Source organism: Amphiprion ocellaris, chromosome 12 (assembly GCF_022539595.1).
Source record: "Amphiprion ocellaris isolate individual 3 ecotype Okinawa chromosome 12, ASM2253959v1, whole genome shotgun sequence".
NCBI classification, from domain to species: domain Eukaryota; kingdom Metazoa; phylum Chordata; class Actinopteri; family Pomacentridae; genus Amphiprion; species Amphiprion ocellaris.
The window spans coordinates 20,105,550-20,129,960 of record NC_072777.1 but is presented as its reverse complement, the minus strand read 5'-3'; the positions used below and the strand labels follow the sequence as shown (position 1 = coordinate 20,129,960).

The 24,411-nt window shown below is 38.0% G+C and overlaps 1 protein-coding gene across 11 annotated transcripts in view; it reads left to right on the top strand.

Annotated features, from left to right (window-relative positions):
* LOC111589009 (nesprin-2) overlaps positions 1–24,411 on the top strand; it is a 110,448-nt gene that overhangs the window by 65,412 nt on the left and 20,625 nt on the right. For 10 of the 11 annotated variants that reach the window (XM_055015853.1, XM_035943611.2, XM_035943609.2 and 7 more), the window contains 21 exons: positions 182–364; positions 624–794; positions 948–1,082; positions 3,030–3,229; positions 4,632–4,764; positions 6,418–6,600; positions 7,211–7,360; positions 7,802–7,978; positions 8,579–8,734; positions 8,820–8,975; positions 10,336–10,506; positions 10,726–10,859; positions 11,538–11,733; positions 14,067–14,249; positions 14,400–14,501; positions 14,639–14,793; positions 15,848–15,995; positions 16,433–16,527; positions 18,921–19,152; positions 19,346–19,543; positions 22,581–22,697. In XM_055015853.1, coding sequence (XP_054871828.1) covers positions 182–364; positions 624–794; positions 948–1,082; positions 3,030–3,229; positions 4,632–4,764; positions 6,418–6,600; positions 7,211–7,360; positions 7,802–7,978; positions 8,579–8,734; positions 8,820–8,975; positions 10,336–10,506; positions 10,726–10,859; positions 11,538–11,733; positions 14,067–14,249; positions 14,400–14,501; positions 14,639–14,793; positions 15,848–15,995; positions 16,433–16,527; positions 18,921–19,152; positions 19,346–19,543; positions 22,581–22,697 — 3,375 coding nt within the window. The remainder of the gene's footprint in view (positions 1–181; positions 365–623; positions 795–947; positions 1,083–3,029; positions 3,230–4,631; positions 4,765–6,417; positions 6,601–7,210; positions 7,361–7,801; positions 7,979–8,578; positions 8,735–8,819; positions 8,976–10,335; positions 10,507–10,725; positions 10,860–11,537; positions 11,734–14,066; positions 14,250–14,399; positions 14,502–14,638; positions 14,794–15,847; positions 15,996–16,432; positions 16,528–18,920; positions 19,153–19,345; positions 19,544–22,580; positions 22,698–24,411) is intronic. The other variant, XM_055015854.1, reaches the window with a different exon arrangement.

Genomic DNA, 24,411 nt, shown 5'->3' with positions numbered 1-24,411 from the left:
CTTATTGACCTGACATGGATGCTATAATTAATGGATCGCATTCAGTTTTCCAAAAAAGTAGGGCTAATGGAATCACTACACTCTTATCAGACCCTTGTAGTTGCGACTTATACAGGATCTATGTTTTAAAAGTTAATAGTATTCTCCCTAAGCTCTGTGCTGCTCCTGTACATCTCTGCAGTGTGTTCTGGGCAGACATCTGAGAGAGAGTCCAGGGGAAAAAGCCAAGCTGCAACATGCTTCTCGGTCCTTGCTTCAGGGGATAGCTCGCCTCCTGGAATTGGGTGAAGAATGCATAACAGAAAGACAGATGAGCCAGGTTCACAACTACAGTAAACTTCAGACCGTTCTCTGCAGACACAAGGTATCTTGCTGTGCTTTCAACAAGTTCTTTAACACATAGATGAAGCCCAGATTCAAGTTAGGTACACTGATTTACCAAGAGAGTGAAGGAAACTCCTGATGATTTTCAAAGAGACAGTCAGCACAAAGCCCACCCTAATCGACTGATGATTAGAAACAGACAGTTTAGACTTCAGTCATATCTAGTTTGTTGCAAAATTTCTTTACTTTGTATAGTTTTACTTCACTCTTATCATAAATCTGGTCTTTTGGTCATGCAGAAGCTCCTGCAAGTCCTCAGGTCCCAATTGGCTTATGTCCAGCATCTATTCCAACATGAGCCAGAAGCACTCAAGTGTCAAGAGGATGAACGGGTACAGCTGGAAGTCAGGGCCAAAGCACTGCAGCAACAGGCTCTGGAACAGGAGGTGGCTTCTCAAAGGAGGCTCCTGGTTTGTAGCGTGCATTTGCTGAAGGCCATATGAATTCATACATACACAAATGTGCATTTTTATTTTGTAATGCCTGGAAAAATACCTGCACTGGGTTGCTCTCAGATCATGTGTTAAAACAGATGTGTTGGTTTATGGCTGACTGTGCTGTAGGAGTGGACCCGCTGGGAGGGTAATTGTGCTGGACTGGGAAGGGTGCTGGACGAGTGTGAAGCCTTCATCAGCAGCGGGGCACCAGAGGGAGATGACGATGAGGAGAAGCTGCAGCACAGACTGGATGCCTGCCAGGTACATCCTGTCACACTTAACACAATTTATTCTCACTTCTTCTCTTAGTTTGAGTTTTTTCATTTCTCATTCCTTCTTTAGAGTCTAATGTAAACTTCAGGATTTGACTAGCACAAATCCCCTCTCAGTTATGCCTACACTGAGCAGTTTTGGATGAATTTAGTTTTGTTGAATAAATGTTTTTATTGATGCAGGGTTCAGGTCATTTTAATATAGCATGTGTCCTCCTTTTATAATCATTTTTCGTTCCTCCTCTGTTAAGGTTTCTGTTATTGATTTCCTGTATTCCCCAGAATGCATCCCAATGCCTTGAATTTTTTTTCTAGCTGACAGTTGCACAAAATCAAAACTTGACCTGCTGTAGTTGCAATTTATCAATCTGTTAACGTGTTTGTGTCTATTTCTGTCGCTTTTCAAATGAATTCATGGGACTGTTTGTATTTGTGCAATAGAAGAAGTCCTCACCCCAAATTTGAAAGTTAAGCGTTGATGTTAAAATGTTTTCCTTCTTTAAATGCTCTTAAACTACATTGTAGTTGCACTGGCAACACACCGACTGGTATTTAAGAAAAAATACTCAAATAATTAATGTGACCTCAGAAATAAATGGTACCATACAAACAGACAACTGGAATATGTTTTATGCCTTTCTTTTTGCAAACAAGTTTTTAAGTCAGCTTTCAGAGTTTCATAGATTCATTTTTTAATATTAAGTATTTGTTTCTCTGTCAGAAAACATTTTTCTACACAGTAATGTAGAAACATGCTTTCTTTTATGGCACTTGTTTTAAACTCTCTTTGCTTTGTTAGTATTTGTACTTTCTTTAGATGGCATCGACTGGATTGATTTGGATAAAGATTTGTATAGAGAGATAAAGAAAAGGCTGATGGTTTTACTGGCATGAATCAATGACACTGAGAGGAGGGTAAATTAATTGTTTTTCTTTTCCTATATTATTGTGTTTTTTTTTAACTTAACAGGTATTCTCTCCTTTTCATTTTTCTACCATCCATTTGACATTTTTCAGATTCATTTTCTTTAACTGAACTCCAAAATACACCAGCAGGTTTGAAAGACATGTTATCTTTAAAAATGCAAAAATTGCACCATTTACTAGAGCCAGAAACTAAAAACAGAAAGAATTGTTATCACTTTATTTGACATGTCTCATTTAAAATTAATAAATAAATAAAAAATCTGCACTTCTCAGTCACCAGACAAGCCATGGCTGACTCATCTACAAGAAACAGTCACATAACAATTTCACAGACTGTCCATTTGCACTCCAGGCTGTTTAACAGAGTAGATAGAAGACACGACAACTATGAAAAGAAATTTAAAATTTAAGTAGTTAAATGTTCATAGCATGGAAAAATGTTGTATTTAGTAATTGTTTTTTGTATTTTGTATTTTTTTTGTTCAGAATCAAGCAGATTCAACTTTCCATTTTTATATTTTTAATGATTCATATAAGTACATTTGTGTCACACTAAAAAAGACATTTTGAGTTCACTGTACTTGTAGACATTGTGCTGTCTCCATAGAGGTGCAGGACTTTATATTGCAGTGACAAGTGAGTCGGAGTGATTAGAAAATGTGACAGGAGCAATAAAAACCCCAGAAACGGGCACCCCGGTAGCTCTACAGATTGAGTGGGCAAAACATAAACAGGGGCTATAATCCCCAACATGAGTCATGAGTTCAAATCCAGCTCATGGCCCTTTGCTGCAGGTCCTTCCCCATTCTTCTCCCCACTTTCCCGTCTCTCTCTCACTGCTGTCCTCTCAATAAAGCTGAAAAAGGCTAAAAAGAATCTACTTGAGGTTCAGAGAGTTGAGGTTCCTCAGCATTTAGCTCATTCTGTCTTTTCAAATGTTGCTGTGAAAGCTGCCTGTCAAGAGAATATGGGAACATGTAGATAAGCACTGATGAATCTTGTCACTCAGCAAACGCTGGTCCGGCTGGATGAGAGCAGAGCTGCTTTAGGACGGCTGCTGGATGACGAGATGGTGCTGCAGGCAGAGCCATTGTTTGCTGCCTCCGTCGGTCAGGCAGGAGGCGCTCTGGAGCTGCGATGCAGGAGTGTCTCTAGGCGGACAGAGCAAGAGATTCAGCGCTGCAGAGACATTCAGGACACTCAGACCAGGTGGGCCAGGCTCCAAAATACTAATTTGTTACATCTATTTGAACCAACTTAGCTTTTCTATCGATATTATCTCACTGCAGTTTTAATTATTGCCTGAACAGGATAGAAATGTCATTGCCTTGAACAACCATGTCAGCAATTTTGCTTGTAGAGTCAATGTAGAAATGAATGCTAAACTTTCTCTTCCCTACAGAGCCAGAGCTGTTGAAAGACTGTTAAAATGAACTAAATTCTGCTTCCAAACCTGCCAGTTTTACTACATGTCCAGTTTTTCCATTAATGTCAGGAGATTTGTGGAGGTTGCAAATGGAAAGCATTAATGAGAAATTGGGCAGCCTTTTAAATATGGATCCAAGAGATTTATCAGAAACATACAACTACATAATTCTGAAGCTGATTTAGTAGAGGAGCAGCCTTAAATCCATCAAGAGTGTGAAATCTAAAAAGATGAATGTTTTAATGAGTAATGGTCTTTCCACAAGCTGAGGAAACATTTAGAGGATTCTGCTATATCAAATTTTTAATCATACTCAGAAATGTTCTCTGGGATTTAGTGAGGAAATCTGAGCCAGTCAAAAATGTAGTTTCTATACAAAATGTGCCACCTGAAAAACAGACATCGGAAATAAATACCTAAATGCATTCCTTATGAGATTCTCTAGTTTACAGCAATGGTTTAAATCATAATCAGTTGTTCTGAAAGTCCAATATATCACCATCTAGTTTTTTTTTTAACCTTGTTAATGTCCATACTGTTTTTTTAGACGCTAGAAGACGTATCAAGTAAAATAAGCAGTCAGCACTATGGCTGAGCAGTCTCAGAAACACAGATTTAGACAGCCAGGGTTTCATAGGTAACAAACCTATAGAACCAATCTTGTCAACTTGCAGGGTGAAATTTTTTTTGTGTTGCTTTACTTCTTCATAAGGGCTTTTCATCTTGAACATGTAGGGCTGCATTACTTAACTATTACAATTTGCAGCCGTGTAGCAATGAGCAGTTCCAGCGTTTGAGCAGAATCATAGGTGAGCTGGCGTGCTGGGCTGCAGTGGGTGGTGTCTGGAGGATGTAGATAGAGGCAGGGACATAGATCTACACATTCTAGAGGAATCAGTAATGTAAAGTTACATCTAAGTTGTTCGAAGGCAGGAAGGCGGCATCTTCATGGAAACAACTTGTAAACATTTAACTTTGGGTTTTTAGGGGTTAGACTATCAACCAGAGAGGAACTTTAGATGTACTGTACAATCATGATATCAGAACAAAAACCACATGCCACTCTTCTACATCCTTCCTTACCACTATTAGACTCATGCCTGAGTCCTTACCTCACTCTGTGTGAAGGAGCAGTCATGTTCTGCCCTACTGATCAAGATGTTTGTTCTCTCATCCTCCCCACAGATTCCAGACTGACTTTGCCTTGCTCAGTGAACGGCTGCTTGGTGCCAACAAACCTTTGAAGACTTTGTCAGATCTAGCAGATGCCTCTGACCTGAGTCAGGAGTGTGTTCACAGCAATCTGACCAAGCTGCTGGTAAGGTTGTCCTATCTCTTCATCAAATAGCCTTCAGCCTAAAAACAATAACTCAAACAAAAAAACCTAGTCAAATAGAGAAATTTGTCTGGGTTTTTTTGTTTGTTTTTTTAAATTAAAGGCATCAGTTTCAAATCTTGACTCTGTTTTACATTTATGTGCACTCAAAAAAGTTGCTTTCTCTTGTTTTGTTTTTATGTTTGAATTCTCTGTAAGATTCTGTGTGGTGCTATTAGGTTTTTATTTATTGGTTTTATGTCATGGTCAAGCACTTTGCTACATTATTATTATATTCTCAGCTATTACAATGTGGGGTTAATACAGACAAAAGATATACAAATTAGACAGTAATTTATCCAGTAGTAAACTTGCAATCCAGATCAGAATCATATCGGACATTAAAACATTCTGTGACATGATCATACATAGACAAATAAAATCTGCCAACTGATATGATATATTATAACATTTATAGCCTGGCTACTTGTCATGAGCTTTAGCTGTGATGTGAGAGCACAAATTACAATAACGTAATATCACAGTATTAATCCATCAAATCCATGAGTGGATGTGTGACAGCTCAATGCAGACAAGACTGAAGTGACTGCATTTGGCCCCAAAAATGAAAAGTCAAAGATCAGTCTTCATCTTGACTCCATGTTACTAACAAGTACAAATCAAGCCAGAAACCTCAGTGTCATTATTGACTCAGACCTGAATTTTAACAACCGCTTGAAAGCTAAAGTTACTAAATCTGCCTATTACCACTTGAAGAACATTGCAAGGGTTTCCTGTCTAGAGAAGACAGAAACTTGTTCATGCATTTATTTTCAGTAGCTTTCAGTAGCTATTGTCTTACCAAGAAATCAATCAAGCTGCTGCAGCTGATCCAGAACACTGCTACCAGAGTTCTAACTAACGCCAGGAAACTGGACCGTATTACACTGGTCCTCAAAGCACTACACTGGCTTCCTGTTAGTCAAAGGATAGAGTTCAACATCTGACCTCTGGTCTACAAAGCACTGAATGGTCTTGGATCAAAATGCATCTTAGACTTATTAGCTTCATATGAAACATCCAGAGCCCTCAGGTCATCAGGGACATGTTTACTGTGTGTTCTTAGAATCAGAACCAAGACTAGTGAAGCAGCATTCAGCTCTTATGCTCCTCACCTGTGGAACAAACTTCCTGAACACCTGAGGTCTGCTCAAACTGTTGGCTCTTTTAAATCGGGCCTGAAAACTAGATTGTTTCCTGCAGCTTTCTCTTAGATGCTCAGTCTATTTCCTTGACTTTAAATGCATGTTTAATCTTGACTTTAAATGCTCTTTTATGTTTTATTTCTATGATTTTAATGTATGATCTTAATGTCTACTTTTAAATCATATTTACCATTATTTTTTGAATGTATTTCTTTGCCATTGTAAAGCACCTTTAACTGCCTTAGGCACGAATTGTTCTGTACAAATAAATTTGCCTTGCCTTGCCTTAAACACTTATTGTAATGGACTTGTAATGGCCTCAGCTGGCCACTGGCCTTAACTAAAGATCTATTCAGGTTGGCAATGAAAGTACAGCAGTTAATAAAACATCCTTTGGCCAGGACTGACCAGCTTTCTGATATTAACCTCTAAATGTAAATGCTGTGCCCAGGACTTCTCCATACAAGTGGAAGCTATGTCAGTGCTGAAGGAGTCTGTATCTAAAGATGGCACTCGGCTCCTCCACCTGCGGGAAGCTGATTGTCCTGGACTGAGAACTCAGCTCACCCAGCTGGAGGTCAGCTGGAACAGACTGACCTCTGACCAGTCCAAGATACAGGAGCAACTGCAGCAGGTGAACAAAACACACTGTTACTGCAAGAGAAATCATTAGTATAATTCTCTCATAGTAAGTAATGCAATGGTTGCAATGATCTCCAGCTTTTACAACATGATAGTATTCTTGTTAGTAGCTTGATTTCAAATTTCATGTAGCTGCTGTTGGTTTCAAATATAATTAGGCACTGAGAAATCTCCTCTGGTTAGGAGAGTGTAAAATTAAACCTTGCAGAAATCCTTCTTGGGGTGGTTGAAGATAGGGAGGACTAGACATCATGGAGGAGGTCATGTTTGATTTTTTTCCCCATCATTTATCACCAGTGAATGGAACAAGAAATTTGTCATTATAATAATTAAGCTGCTTTAGACTGGTCTATCTTGCAGACATTTCATTTTGATGTCTCGAAATTTGGCAATCACCCGCAAGGGAAGATGAAAAGATCTTTTCTACCAATGAAAGATTTAATAATTTGGATATGCACAGTGGTTAGATTGTAGCTGAGCAGATGTTTAGTGTATGATTATCACTGAAGATAAATGAAATAAAGCAATTTAAACTCAAAGGTTAGAAATGTACCGATGTTAAGTTAAACTCCCTTTCTTCTCTGATGTCTTATGCCTAATAGCGTCTGCTGGCAGCACAGCCACCAGTGGAGCTGCTGTCTGACCTGGAGGACCGGCTGAAAAATATGGAGGCTCAGCTGAAACAGGAGAAAGAAGGAGTCCTTAAGGCCACAAATGCAGCTCAAATCACTGAAGTCCTGTGGCACTACCAGGTACTCACACCTGCACTGCCTCCACTTGGACTTTTCTCTGTGAATCTCCTTTGAAAATAGTTGCATGTGAGAGGTTTTTTCAATGTCAGAGCTTTATTTTAAACATAATTTACCCATCCACCCATCACTAGTTATTTAGGAATAACTAGTGAGATTTTTATTTCAAATTAATTAAGTATGGATGAGGTAATATTTAGTCATGCACCAAAAGTACTACCACTGTAACTATTAACATCACTTAATGGTAATGAATTCATACTTGAAATATGCTAGATGATTTTTGTCAAACACCTGAAAGGTAAAATGTAAGTAGGCCAAAAAAAATTCTGGAGAAATACAGAAGAAAAGTATACTTCTCTATGCTTCTCTCTCTCTCTCTACTTCTCAGGATACTTTATTTCTATGTGTCTCGATTTCTTAACATTAAACATTTTTTATCAGGTGTTACAGGCAGCTGTGGCCAATGGGCAACTCCTCCTCGATTTCCTCTGCCAGCCTGCACCTCAGACGGTGGGAGCCGACATCCAGGCTCTCCGCTCTGAACGTACAGTGTTCTCAGAGAAACTGGGCACCTTCAGACTGAAGTGGCAACACTTTCAGAGGGAGCTGGAAAATCAGGTCTTCATTTCTGCAACTAATATACATAAGACATAGATCACCTCTACTCTGAATCTAAAAATGTCATTGTATACTCACTAAGTGATTCTTAAGTGATTCTGTATTTTATCTTGAACTTGTTTTACTATCTACTGATTTTAATTAACTGTGTTGTTTTATCTTATTGTATTTTATGTACAGCGTCTTTGAGTTTTTGGAAAAGCGCTTTATAAATAAAATGTATTATTATTATTATTATTATTATTATTATTATTATTATTATTATTATTATTATTATTATTATTATTATTATTATTAAAGCTTAGACTGAACCAGAAACCACTGTTATGCAAACAGATGAAATGCGAAATGTGGCTAATAAGTTAAATATATGTAGACTCCATCAAAAGAAAACAGATCTGCATACAACTGAAAAGAAACACGACCAAGTCTTGAATATGTTGAACCAGCACAAATATTGGCAAATAACTGACATTCCACCTGGAGCACCAAACAAACTATAATTCCCTTTATGGCAACAAGAATGGAAACCACATGGACTAATTTTCAAGAATTTTTTGCTATGCATGAATCAACCACTGTTTGGCTTTACCTTCTCAGATTCGTGGAACTGAACAGATACATCATAACTGTGCAGGAAGAGAGAGACATTTGCAGCGTCTTCATGGCTGGATAGAGCGGCAGAAAATACAAGTGAATCTGTGGAAGCAGCCCACCAGCCAAACGCTGGCTCACAAGGCTCTGCTGGAGTGGGAGGTACAGTAACAGGAAGCAAACAGAGCAGTGTGTTTTGCACAGTGTCTTCTTCTGCTCTGATCTGAGGCTGCTGTTTTTCTTCCAGGCTGTTGTGGGCAGAGTGAGGGAGGTGGCTTCAGCTGTGCAGGAGCTACAAACCAGACGAGTACATGGTGAAAAGGGAGAGGAGCACCCAAGTGATACTACCTTTTCCACTAAGGCAGAGAGCACCAGTCATGCTTGCAGGGATCTTAGTCAACAGGTAAAAGTAAATCTATTACCGCAATCTTGACATGGAAGATTCTGTGCCAGGCAACAGAAAGTTAAAGTTACTACCATGAGACATTACACACTGCTAATCCAGGGCTAAGCAGATGATGAAACATACTGTGGCTTGAAATAGCATGAACAATATGGCTTAGCAATTGTGATTTAATATTATTTTGTTCTTCTATGCTTGTGTAGCACACTTGTAGTGAATCATCACTCAATACTCCAGTTCCCCTCACATCTGCAAAGAGTTTTAGTGTTTTCACGTTATTTTTTATTTTTTTTTAATTATTGTTGTAGTTTTATAGTCCTCAACTGTACAAGTTAGGTTCACTCTCTCAGCAGACTTGTTTCCAAATGCAGCTGTTCACTGTTGACAAATGCTCTGACAAACCCACACAGCCCAGCAGACAAAGTTAGCAGGTAGCTCCATTTAAAGTCAACACATTTAAATGTGTGCCCATTTCATTTCTGAAACATGATGTGTGTCCAGCCAGTTATTTTTATACATTTTCATACCATAAATTAGCAAATATCACCTGAAATTGATTCAAAATATTAATTGCATATCCAAATCATTCATATATTAATAATCACTCCTCGATTTCATGTACAAAACACAAATAACTTCTCACCAAAGATAAAAAGCTGTGTAGCTACCAAGTCAGTGATCTACTAGTGGCACATGGATCACTTTGTTACAAGTATTCTAATGTTATACCTGAACCTGGCGCTGTAATGGTGACAGGTGCGGAGCGTCTCATGGTGTGTTCTTTCGTTTGGAGAAAACTTAAAGGAACACAGATAGCCTCAGACACCGCTCACACGCTGCACAGCCAATACAGTCTGCTCCCCTTCAGGCCAGAGGCACAGGTCACTCATTTTTAGGACCAAGAGAGCCATGTCAAGTTTCGTGCCCACATCCATCAGACTTATGAATGGCTGAGCCATTTTATTTAACTACTACCTCTTCAGGATCTTTTAATTATTTATGTATTTGGCACCTTGCACTTTTGTAAGGATACCATATTCTTTTTAATCTTAAATTTTCCACTCTTTTATCTAGTATCTCTGGTATGGTGGATGTGTTGTGTGTATGGTATATTGCTTGTGTTTATTCTTGTGCTGTTGGGTACGTGAATTGTATGTACAGTATAAGCAGAGATGCTGTGGCACAAATGAAGTTCCTAACGGAAAAATAAAATTCTTTGAATTGAATTAAAATCAACAGATGAGAGCTATATTGCTAGAAATACAGAACCTCTACCTCAAAAATACTGAATAAATCCTCTCAACTGTCAGATAAATTCAATTATAAATCATCATCCAGTTTTATCTCTGGCAATTTGCAGATGGAAGCTCTGAGACCAGTTCTTCAACGGGCTGTGGATGACTGGAGTTGTTTTCACAGAAATCTACAGGATGCTATCCTGCACACCACTAGGTTGCGCTGTGCCCTGCACCATCAGCAAGCTCCCCTCTTTTCACTAAAGCAGGCAGAAGGATACTCAGACCTCCTCCAGGTGAGCAAAGACAGTGATCATCATATACTGTATACAGATGTTCACATACAGGCTTTACAGCTACATGTTCATTTTTTAAAAAGTGTTACAATCATCATTTTAATCCAGGTAGATTATTTCAGCTTTATCTCTTTAAGCAAGCTGATCCGATGTCTAAGTGCTCAGGAAAAATGTTGGCATTCACGGTTGTTAAACAGAAAGGTGATTTTCTGTACACAGCAGCTCCAGGGAGAGGCTGGTAAAGGAGAAGAACTTTGGACGGCTGTGGACAAATCCTGTCAGAATCTTGTGCAGACTCTCCATCCAGGAGCAGCACAGGCGCTGCATGATCAAGTGGAAGGAGAGCGAAAACGGTCAGTGACCTTAAATGAGTAAAACAGAATCAGTATATCAAATTCAAAGAAAAAAAAATGCAAATGACTTTCTAATGAGAACATGTAATTGCATATTTTTTAATTTTGATTTTTTTTTTCAAACATATAAGCAGATTAAATGTTCTTTTAAGCACTAAGAACCTTAGTTTTCATACTAGGCTAAAAGAAATACCAAATTTTAAATTGTCAAGTATAAATGTGTAAAAAAAAAAAAAAAAAAAACATTGGACTGAATATAAATGGAGCTCCTGAAAAGTCAAGTTTTGGAGAAATACTGGTTCAGATGATTGCAAGGAAATGTATACATAATATACATGATATCAAATATATTACTGCTGCAGTGGAAAACCAAATTTTTTCCACAAAAAGTTACACCATGATCAAATTGTGAAATAATAATATAATGTGTTGTGTTTCCAAACTGAAGAGCTGATTTGCAGCAAGTTCATAAACTTATAGTGCACAGTCACAATTAAATGTACATCAGAATTTAACCATACACTTATTTAGATAAGAGTACCAAACTGTCTAACACTGATTGTCATTTGTCTTTTGTCCTCTACAGTAACTGTCCTAAAATGTATTATACACAATTTCATTTTCGTGTGAGCCTCGTTATACTCTTAATGTGTTACTAATATTTTGTGGCCTTGTCAGGTGGAACGACATTGTGCAGGAGATAAAGGATGAATACATAAAGACTGAAGAGACACGTTCCCTCTGGCAGGAGTACACTCGCCTCTCTGACAACTGCTCTGTTCACCTGCAAAACCTCTGGCATCAGTGGGAGAAGCTGTCAAATTCTTCACTTTCACCTGAACAGAACACACAAGACACATATTACTCAGTAAAAGTGAGTGTTGGGCTTTTAGTATAATTTAAATAAACAGTGTAGTGCTGAATGTGTTCAAAAGTTCAATGATAGTATGTTGTAATCAGCTAGTTGTTACCAGAAATTGACTGCTTCATATGTCATGTAAAGGTACATTATCTCTACATCAATCACTGAATATTGTCAATGAATCCCACAAGGAAATGTCAGTTTAACAAACGATAGGTTTAAAGTAAGTTACCTACATCATGCATTCATCCATTATCTATACACCGCTTACTCCTCATTAGGGTTATGGGGGGCTGGAGTCTATCCCAGCTGACTTAGGGTGAAAACAAGGGACACCCTGGACAGGTCACCAGTGTATCACACGGCTACACATAGAGACAAACAATCACACTCACACCTATGGACAGCTTAGAATCACCAATTAACCTCAGCATGTTTTTGGACTGTGGGAGGAAGCCGAAGTACCTGGAGAAAACCCACGCATGCACAGGGAGAACATGCAAACTCCATGCAGAAAGATCCCAGGAAGGCCGGGACACGAAATGGGGATCTTCTAGCTGCAAGGCGATTGGCTAACCACCAAGCCACTGTGCAGCCCTTACCTAAGTCAGCTATTCATAATTTAGAAGATAAAGTTGTTGGTGTTTGTTTAAAAATGCCATGTATTCATTCTGAATCTAACAAGAAAGATAATAAGACAATTTTTGTTCAAAGAGAAGTTATGATGAATTTGAAACCATATTGTTTAACAGCTATATAAGACAGGGTGGATCTTCTACCTTCATGCCATCAGTGCTGACTTGTTCAACACTCTGAAACCCATGAAGGTTTTGGACGTCACATTTTACTCACTGTGGCTTTGTTTTTCATCACAGTATTAAATCCTGCAGATCTGTGGAAACAGCACAACCGTGGCGAGAAGTAGACAGAACTCAGAAAATGTCTTTCATGCATTATGACACCTTTCAGTCTCAAAAAGAAAAACATGAGCTTCAAATCTTTGATTATCTGTTAAACAAATATGCTGGGTTTTTTTTGTTTTTTTGATGAATTCAATATGTACCGCATTTTTCCAAGTGCTCACAGATGTTACCATTACTGGGCAAAAAATGATGGCTCTAAATACTATATTATTACTACTTACATTCTTAGTTTGCTTCTAAACCAAGCACACCCTGCAGCTCAGCCTGCTTCAATCCAAACGTCCTTAAAAAGTCAGTTTCTTGCTCTGATATTAGGTGTAATTTTGGCAGTTCTTTAAAAACAATATGCCTTTCAAACCCACTTGTGGATTTTGGGGGTCAGAGGGCTCAGACACATACGAAAACCTACAGCATTATAAGCAATTGAACTGAAACCTTTTGCCAAGAACCAACAGAACCAGTTTGATAACCGGATTTTCTAAACCTTGTTTTTCAAGGTCACCATGTGCAGTATTTTTTAGAAATTCTCTGCTTGATTCATCCTGTGCTGGTTCAGGGAGTCCACACATTACATTCATAATTTAATTGAATGTTTTTCTCAGTGACTGGTCTCGTATTCTTGGAATGGAACAGTCAGAATGCACTTATGGGCAGAAATATCAGCGATGCTCTGCTCTCTGTTCATACACCTGATTTCATCTCCTCTTATGCGTAGTCTGGACACTGTATTATATGTTGTTTTGCTCATTTGTTCACAAAAGGATTTAGGGCTTACATTCAAGCATACTTTCCACTTCTATCCTCTTTAAAATACACAATAAGACATATATTGTTGAAACGTTTAAATTCAAACCATCCACCCATTATCTAAACACTGCTTAATCCTCCTTAGGGTCATGGGGGTGCTGGAGTCTATCCCAGCTGACTTGTGAAGGTGAAGGCAGGGGACAGCCAGGACAGATCACCAGTCTATCAAAAGGCTACACATAGAGACATTAATCACACTCACATTCACACCTACAGACAATTTAGAATCACCAATTAACCTCAGCATGTTTTTGGATTGTGGGAGGAAGCCGGCATTCCCGGAGAAAACCCACACATGCACAGGGAGGACATGCAAACTCCATGCAGAAAGAGCCTAAGCCCAGGCCGGAACATAAACCAGAGATCTTCTAGCTGCAAGGCGACTGTGCTAACCATTAAGCCACCGTGAGGCCTTAAGTTAAAACTATTTGTGCAAATAGGCACTTCTATTTTCCAAGAAGATAAAAAGCAGCACCATGTGCATTAATGAAATAAGCTGAAAACAGTTGGAAAGATGATGGAAAACAGGAAATATTTAATCAATTAAACGTGTCATCAGAATAAGCAATAAGATGTTTTTATTCTTCCATCTAACTGTCTGTTTTCTCAACCTAGAAGTTGCAGGAGGCTGCTGAAGACTTGCAAGGCAGTGTGGGAGAAGTGCTGGCGGTATCCAAGCCTCTTACTGGACAGCTAGAACCTCTACCTGCAAATTTAATCCAATCAGAAACCAGACTGCTGTCACGTGATATTCTGTTGCTAAACCAGGCCATGTCAGGGAAAAAGAAAAGTCTTCAGGTGAGAAAATTAAGTATCAAACAGTTGAGTGATTGATAGAGAGTGTTCTATGCAATAACTAACAGATTAAACATGTGAAACGGTTACAGAATGTTAGAATTTCACAAACCAGACTAATATTAAGGTGGTTGTATTTTTGTCTGTGTGAAGGAGGACTTGGACCAGCAGAAACTATTTCATACTCAACTGGAGGCCATTGAAAAGCAGACACGGAACTTACTGAATAAATCGAAGGACACAGACTCTGTGCAGGTTAACCAGACTGTCTTTTTGTTCCCATAAACCAGCATCCCTAAACACAATTTTTTGCTGCTGTTTTTGAATCCTTTTTGATTGCGAGTTCCTAAACTAAAAATGTGCTTTGTGTTTGTTATGTCTTAAATTTGTAGCAAGTCCTCTTGGAGCTCAGCAATCTTTACCCATCAGTGGCTGAGATTAGGGAGATGGGCAGCTGCATGACCCTGGCCAAGCAGGAGACCGAGAGACTGCACATGCTGAGTGGGGACTGGGTTGAAAGCATGACTAGTGTATCTGACATGAACAGGTGAGAGAGCTAAATTCACAAAAAAACAAAGAAAACAACAATAATAATAATAAAAATAACAACTTTATTTATATAGCACCCTTAAGAAGAGCATCCACAAGGTGCTTTGTCAGTTAAAACATGCAAATACAGAGACAATGAAACTAGACATAAGGAGACAAGGCAGAGCAGTCAAATACAATTAATAAACATGATAAAAAATAAGTTAAATGAATAGTTAGCTAGATTAGGATGCATATCAAACAAAGGCATTAGGCAGTTTAAAAATGTATGCATAAGACTGATAATTAAAAGTTAGAAATTTAAAATAAAGAATTAAAGACATCACACCAAAGAACTGGCCAGCTAAAATTAAAATAAAGCAATAGAGAAGATATAAAATGAACAGGTATAGTACATCCAGTTGAATCCAGTGTAAATCTGCAGACATTTTGGCTACATATTATGATATTCTGGCCTGGTGAATAAATCTATAATATGTATTAAATAATAAAAATGTGTCACATGTTCAGTACTTACAAGTCCAATATGATAAAAATCTTTTTTTTTTTTTAAATTGTGTTTTGTTTGTCTTAAAAACTTGGACGTGTAAAATGAATGCTGAAACGTATGAGGTGAATATGAGGACACTACCGCCATCCATCTTGCACCCTTGGAAATGGTAGCTCTGTGGACATGAAAACACTGAGGGGCAATCAGATATAGAGGAAATGTTAGAAGTGATTTTAATCTAATAAACAAGGATTAGATGGATTTGTGTTTTATGCTTTGGTGCAACCTAAACTCAGTGGACACCAGGTGCTGAAATGAGCCATCTTATGAGAAATTATTATTACTATTTTGAGCTCTCATTCTGGAGACGTGACACTTTCCTTAATTTGCTGAAGAGGGCTACAATATGAGACTTTGTAAGTTGACAAGTGTGTTTTAACATCTCAGAATATTGTATTGTGTTGCGAACTGTTTGCATGCATCAAGTGTTCATTTATACATTAAAAGAAGACTGCTGTGGTCTTGAACTCTTTATATGTGGATGTCTTGCATTGTTTTACAGAAAGTTGCAGGCTGAGCGTCAACATTCCCAGAGTTTTCAGGAGAAATGTAAGAACCTGACATCTATCCAGGAAAAGCTTAAGCAAGAATCAGTGTGCAGAAAACCTCCAAGTTATTCAAGCGTCCAAGAGATGCTGGCTGTCCATCAGGTAAAATACACTTTTCACATTCTCTACATTTATTTCATTTTATAAACATATCTGACAAACGTGAATAAACTTTAACTTGTCTACTTTAGAGATTAACAAACAACCTAAAGTACTGCAGTTTGAAAAACATTATATTGTATTACCCTGTTAACTTTCATTGAAAAAACTGTTTTCCACTAATGGAAAAACTGGTGAATTTCTTTGTTGAAAAAGCTTTTCCAGCTGCAGATTAGTCTGAAATCTGGATAAACAGTTCATCTGTATACTGCACATGCTTTACTAGATGATGAGTATGTTGACAAGAAATATGTGTTTAAGTCTAGAGGAAGTTGAATAAACCACCTCATCAGACACAGACTGAGATCATGGCAGGGCATTGTGTAGTTTGAGTGCCATTTGTGAACAAGGAGTGTTATCTTACCATTCATTCCCCACAGAGGCTTCAGGCTGAAATAACTGCTGGACATCAGTTTCTACAGGGTCTGCTCTGTGACGCAGTCAGGTCTATGGAAAAAGAAAGAGGAGAGAAAAGGTAAACGGTAAAACTTTTTATTTATATATATATATATATATATATATATATATATATATATATATATATATATATATATATATAAAAAAATAAATTTTTTTTTTTTTTTTTATTTCTACAATTTCTTGTTCAGTTCACTGCCTGGTACCACTAAAGGTATATTACCTGAAGAACATGACAAACAATACAGCTGATTACATAATACTTTATGTCCTATTTGACATGCTTAAGCTTCATTGTATTCCCAACTTAAATAAGAAGCCATTTCATTTTCATAAACAGTATTGCTAGAGTGGTTTCCTGCTTACATTCAAGCCGTAGCACAACTCAGAAGTTGTCAGCTCTCACCAAAATGCCTAAAACAAAAGAATTATGTGAAGCCACAAAGGCAGTCATCTTGGCATTGCTGGAAATTGGCATGAGTGAGAGACAGGGAGCGAAAAAAAGTGAAGATCTCCAAGACAGCCGTTCATTACACCAAGAAAGAACAAGCCGAACATGGTACTACCAAATTGCTAGCTGATCACGGCAGGAAACGTCTTTCTACCCCACGAGATGACCATGCACTCATCCGTTCCTGTATCAGGAATCGTTGTCAGACCTCCAGGGACCTTAAAAATTAGTGGGCACCGTGGAGAAATGTGACTTGTTCAGCAAGGACAATTAGAGACCCACTTCTTGAAGCTGGTCTGAAGTCACACAGGCCATGGAAGAAGCCCTTCATCAACAAAAGGCAGAGGAAAGAGCGGTTGCTCTTTGCTGGAGATCAAAAGGATTGGACTGTTGGCTAAGGTTCTCTTCAGCGATGAATCCAATTTTCAGTTGATGTCCACTACAGCCCATTTACTGGTTAGGAGGAAGCCTGGAGAAGCCTACAAACCAGACTGTCTTGCCCCTACAGTAAAACATGGGGGTGGATCAGTGACGATCTGGGACTGTTTCAGTATGGGTGGAACAGGGCAAATTCAATTATATGAAGGGTGAATGAACCAGGTCATGTACAGGGCTATTCTTGAAAACAATCTTCTTCCATCAGCTGGAAAACTCTTTCCTGCCTCCAACGACTAAATTTTCCAACAAGACAATGCCTCTTGCCACATGATAAAGTCAGTTAAAGCCTGGATGGAGAACCAGAACATTGGAACCATGCCTTGGCCTGCTCAATCACCAGATGTAAATCCAACTGAAAACCTGTGGAAAATCATCAAATATAAAATAGAGAACCACAAGCTCCAATACAAAGCAAATTTGTTTGAATTTGTGCAACAGGAATGGGCTGCTGTGACAGCAGAACAATGTCAGAAACTGATGGAGATCATGCCAAGTCATCAAAAACAATGGTTATGAATCAGTACTAACTCCTGTGTGTATCGTGACTAAAACAGACAGAAAAGAAAACAACTAAAGCGCTGTTTGTGACAGTACAATGCCATAGCTATTGATCTAAGAACTTAAGTGATTTTGATTATTATCAAGAAAACCATGGAAAATATCTAGGTATCAGCTCTTAAATTAAACTCTTACGAGCTATTTTTGTTGTTATCAAAATATTTGTCCAAACAAATGTACCTTTAGGTGTACCAGGCATTAAAATGAACAAGCAATCGAAGAAAACTAGGGTGGTCTAATATTTTTTTCCATGGCTGCATATACATTAGATACATTATAGATACATTATGTATCTATCAATTGCAGATTGATAAACATTAAGATATACATAGTTAGAACCATGTACACTGTTGATTTAATAGAAAATATTTAACTCTGGTTGGGTCTCTTACTAAAGAGAAGCTGTTAGTTTGATTGAGATCTTGAATTTCTGTATTGTCATCTAATTATAAGTAATTAGATTTGAGGTTTTTCGATTGCATTCCTTTCTTCCTTCATAGCAGTCACACATATTACTTGAACACTGACACACAGCAAAATGCAGTGTGTGTATGAATCTCCTGCCGTGGAACACAGAATTGTCTCTTTCCATGATGCTCGATCCTTAAATCAGATCTTTGGAGTCTTTGGAAAGCTGGGAAAGCTTTCACAGTTTTGGGGGAATTCAAACAGGAACTTCCTTCTATTTACTGAGCTGGAACTGCTGTAGTATCCTGCTGATTTGGAGGTGATTCAGAAATTGCCCATGAATCATCTATGACAGACTTGTTTGTGACTGTGCCTCCTTGTTTTATTACTTTTCCAATTTTGTGTTTGTTTTTTTTCAATGAGCTGAATTCCAGCTGCAACAACCTTGTGTATCTCTGTCACAACCATTTTTGTCAACTCATCTGCTTTATTCCAAATTTGTTATGTTTTTGTTTTTGACTGGATTCCAAAAACCAGGTTCCAGTTTTCCTCCAAGTGGAACTCATAAACTGAACCACTTGTGTTGATTCTTACAGATCTGAGCTCATGGCACACGTAGCCTGTATGAAGGAAAGCTGGTTCAACTCCATTGCCCTGGCTCGTCAGAACCAAACCTTGACAAAAGAGCAGCTGCACCACTGGAGAATCTACCACTGTGGATTGAAACTTTTGAGGAAGTTGCTGACGGATGTTGACTCTTTGCTGCCCCCCACTGGACCTTCTCTGTGTACGCTGCAACAGCTACAGAACTGTGCTAATAATTACCAGGTCTGTATGTACAGACGCCAGTGGAGATTAATGTATTCTTAACTTTGCCTCTCAGCCTCTGTCACTGTTTACCAATGCACTGAACAAAAATCTTATTTATTTTCCACCAGAGGAATGCTGAAATTGTGTCAAATGTAATGTAATTATTTGAAATGCTCAACGTAGGCACTGTGTCTCCCTACATTTTTTAAAGTGCGCAGAACAGTCTCTGGGTCTGCACTCTCCTGTGTACACTCAGACACTGGAGGCTGGCAAACATTTGTGTGAAACCATGACAGAGCCGGAGAGTCAGAATCGACTGCAATCAGAGCTTCTGGCCATAGAGGAGGCCTGGGAGCGAAGTTCCTCACTGGTGAGGAGAAGAAGAGATCTGGTTCATAACACTGTCCAGGTAACACTTGTTTTTTATTATTTTTTTCTAATGTTAAATCTTACATCAGACATTTAATTTGTCTGAATTCTTATTTTATTTTATTTAAAATTTCTATTGAAGATTTGACTAAATGTACCTTGAGGCAAGAAAATGTAAATCTCATTTCTTTGACAAATGTTCGGAAGTCATTATAAGTACAATTACAGCCTAAAACATAAACCTAAAAACAACATATATATATATATATATATATATATATATATATATATATATATATATATATATATATATATATATATATTTATGCAAAAATAGATGAAAACCAAAAAATAAGCTGCATCTAATAGATCCTCTCATGAATTTAGGGAACAATAGTCACTCCACTGTTCGATATAACTACACTCTTAACTGCCACCAAAGACTTTATTGCTTAAAATCTCTGGCATCAGTGTTCTCTTCGTTGTACTTAATATACAACTCAAGGCAAGTCAGAATGTAAAGATTTATAAATAGCAGTAATTTAAGAATTATTCCTGGATACTGCATCTAAATATCAACAGTCCACTCATTAGCAGAATCCAGAGAAATCACTGCAGATTGCTTCGGCTTTACCTGATAGAGTTTTAGCATGTAGAGAACTGCAGCTTTGGAATGACAAAATCTAAGAGAGAGCATGTGTTGTAATATTAAGAAGAGATGTGTCTGCTTTGCATGACCCATATCCAGGATCTGATCCCACGCAAATACACACACACACACACACACACACACACACACACACACACACACACACACACGGGAGCTGGTGTGTTGCTCTGGCACTAAGCTCCTGCCAAGAGGGATCAAAGAGCAGCTCAAATCTCTCCATGATCCACATCCAGAGACAGCTGCCAACGTCTGTCCTTTTCATTCCTTCACTGCTGTGCCTACTGTAAGACCTCAACCAACACAAACTCGAAAGAAATTCTATAAAAATAAAGAGACATCACCATAGTTTGCTTATAGTAAAGGAAAAATATCAATGGACCACTGATTTTTTGACAATGTTGACATTTTGGTCAAATCCTTGTGATTTCTTTTTGATCCAAGTTGTGTGAGATCACTTTGGTCTGAATTTTGGAAGGTCTTCCCTGCTCCATGATCTATGGTAAATATGACATCTGAATGTGTTGGTGACAAAGAGGTCGGGGAAAGTTGTGTTAACCCCTTTAACCTCTACAGGAAAAGGAAATCTCCCTGATCAACATGTGAAAGATTACACATGAAGTAACGTTAACAGACAAAGTAGAACTGACACCAAGAGACTAACTTGATCACCATATTTTATCAACAGTTACACGTCTGTTGTTTTGTTTTATTTAAGTAGTTTGTTGCTGACTTCCTTCACAAATGCCAGTATGAGATACAGATAAGATACTGAATGCACTGGAGCATTGTAGCATCCAGTGAGCCAATCTTGGTCTTTTCAACTTTTGATACAAATTTTTAAAGTTTTACTTAAGATTCATTTTAGCATCTAAATGCTTTACAATTCATGCATTATTGGTCAAAATTTCTGTTAAGCAAAAAAAGGTTGATTTGATTTCCAAAAGGCAAATGGAGGATGAGACTTCTCTTTAATATTTTAAGAAAGATTACTTTTTTATTTCTAAATTTCACAGCTTGAAGATGAAAAAAAGAACACAGACCTGAAGCAAAAATGTGATCATACTTAGTAGTACTCTTTGGCTAGTGTCACAGCTTGTAAATGCTTTTTGCAGCAGTTAAGAGTCTTTTAGTTCTTGCTTGGAGGATTTCATCCATTCTTCCCAGTAACAGGACTGTGAGGCCCACGACAAAGCCTTCAGCTTAGGCCTCTTGAGGTAGTCGGCTATGAGTTTTGAAAAGTGTTTATACTTTTGTAGAAGCAATCCTGTTTTAATCTTCAGCTTTCTTTTTTTTTTTACAGACTGTGATGTTAACTTTCATAATTTGTTGCTATTTAGCTGACTCCACTTTTCCTTCCACCATTGAAATGTTCCCCATGCCACTGGCTTGCGTAACAGTTCGAGAGGTGTTGTTTTGAATCAATTCTGCATCCTTTTCCCCCAAAATATACCCCCTGCAACCAAAAAACTATTATTTTAAATTCATCAGTCCACAGGGCTTGCTTAAACAATGCAGCATGCTTGTTATGATGTTCTTTAGCAAAGCTTGGGTTCATAATGTGGTGATAAGGAATTTTATGATGAGAAAAGTTATTTTTTTCTAATTCTAATATTCATTCTCTCCGATGAAGTCTTTTTCATGAAATGAAGGCATGTGGTTTGCCTGTCTAGTAATTCCACATATAGTTCTCTGGAAAGGTTTTCTTGGTCTTCCAGACCTTAACTTGACCACTACTGTTCTTAATTAAGAGTGCAGAGCAGCAGCTAACATGAGCCCAATCCTGTGGATTGTTGCGATGAGGTTTGAGGAGTCAGTAAATGTAAAGCTTGGAAATTTACATCACCTGGTCTTTCCTAACGATAACTGTAAAAAGCTTATTTAAGGTATGAGATCTTGGTAAAGGTTATATGGGAGTCGACACCTCTTGGGGTGCCCAAACGTTTGCTGGGTGCTCTTTTAATTTTTGCACTCTAGAATTGAACAGAACCATAGTAATACTGAAATCTAGCCCAAAAATGCTGAAAAGACTGTTTCATCTGTAACTTTATACCTTTTGGAGATCAGTTCATCTTCTACTCACTTTACTATTCACAGTAAAACATTTTGATCAAACTTTTATTTCTAATGTATGTTAAAAAAAAAAAAAATTCAGAGCAGTGATAGCATTTTCAATTTGTCCTCCTATGTAATTAACAAAAAAATCAACCAAAACACAGAACTGTCACATCTTATAACAAAACATGTTAGGAAAGAGGTTAACTCTGTGTTCCCTTAACTTGTCCTTGTTTATGTAATGTAATTTAAAGATTCTCAGGATGAAGTTCCCAAAAAATACTGAAAGTGTATAGAACATTTTGGTTAGATACACACTGCTGATATCTCTGTCTGTGTTCTGCCACCTGTTCAGATGTGGTCTGAGTGTCAGGATGGAATAACCAACATCATGTCTGAACTTGATGAGCTGAAGCTGAAGCTACCACTGTCTGAAGGACTGGAGGACTCTGAGGAGGAAGTGCTTATTCAGGTGATTGAAATATAGGTTTTTGTACAGGACTAGATATTAGATAAAACACAGTTGTAGGTATTTCTGCCAGCTCCTTTTCTACAATGGCGGGGGAAAAAATTCATGACTTACCTTTTCAACGAACTTGGATCAACTTGTGCATCAGTGAAAGACTATTGATACTAAAATGATGTGTGTGTGTGTGTGTAGTAAATTGGTGGATTAGATGCTGTATGACAACAATGTTGTATGTTGAGTGATAGAATAGCACTATTAATATTTAAAGTAAGAAAACTGATCCTACAATTTATACAACATAAATTTGCTCCTGGCAATGTAAAGAAGAGTTTTGCAGCATTACAAATATCACTGAACAGAATAAAAACTCTGAAAAAAATGCTTTATATTAGAGACTACTTTCAGGCAATAGGAAAAGTTGGATTCTCTGTACATATAAAATCCAAGCTATGGCCCTGCAGCTAAACTGTTGACTTTTATCGCCAAAGCCATTAATCTACTCGTGTGCTAAAGAAACTGTCTAAGTCTTTGTATTAACAGAACAGAATCTCATTCAGTAAAACTTTTCTGCAAAGGAACAAAAATTGCTACAAAAAGCCTGAATTACTTCTCTGAATCAATTCTGATTTTGCAGAAAAACAGGCAGGGAGGTTAATGACAGTGTTAATTGTGTAACTGTAGCTCATAAAAGACTGAAGAGAAACAGTCACAAAATAACAGTTTTGTAATCGTCATCACACCGCACATTATCATTGTACATTATGTATGACAATGACACATGATGTCGCTGTATAACATTCAAAAAAGCCGGGCTCATAGTACAGGACCTTTGTTTTACTCATCCTGACAATCAGAGGACAAATGTTGTCTGGGATCTTGGATCGGGCCATTATTAATATGATTTGGTAACGTGAGGGTTACAAATCCAGCCTCGAACCATTGGGGCTGCCACTAAAAATATCAAACATTCGATATTTACAACTTAAGATTAATGTAATTCCAATTGTCACACTAGCAACCACAGCATGGGACATAGCTGCCAAGCAATGCTGAACATTTAGCCATTTGATGCTAATATTAGCTACAGGTGTAGTCTCACCTCCTGCTCTCACTGAAGAACAGACATCCCCTATTTGCTGCATCTTCACAACCGTTTTTCACATTTAGCTTTTCATTTAGATTGTTTCTGGCTCCTCCTTTTGCTTTTGGGTCACTGTAAAGTATTATTAGAGTTACAGCTGGTTGTTACTCCACAGTCTCTGTTTTGTTTACATCTGTTTCCTGTGAGATCACGAGGCAGTGCTTTGCTTCCTGACTTCTGCCTCTCAGATGATAATCTCAATAGTATTATTTCCAATATTGTAGTGTGTGCATGTCTGAGATTACAGAGAAGAATCTCAGCAAGTTTCTCCTTTTGTCTGTGATGTAGCCTGATTTTAAAATCTGTCAGGATTTTAAAATTCCTGTTATGTGAGCCCGGTTAACTCATCCCAAAGAGCGTAATAGATGAAACTCTAACTGATCAGCTAGTCTGAAAACTAGCCAAAGTTTCCCTACCCCTCAACTCCATCAACAGCTACCCCCATCCCATCAGAGAGCCTCTGAGTTTACACCCCTTTCTCTTATTTAATACCCCCATGCTTTCACTCCCCTCCCCCTTTCCACCCCTTCTACCCTCCCCCTGTCCCGCTGTCCCGTCCACGGCTCTTTAATCTGG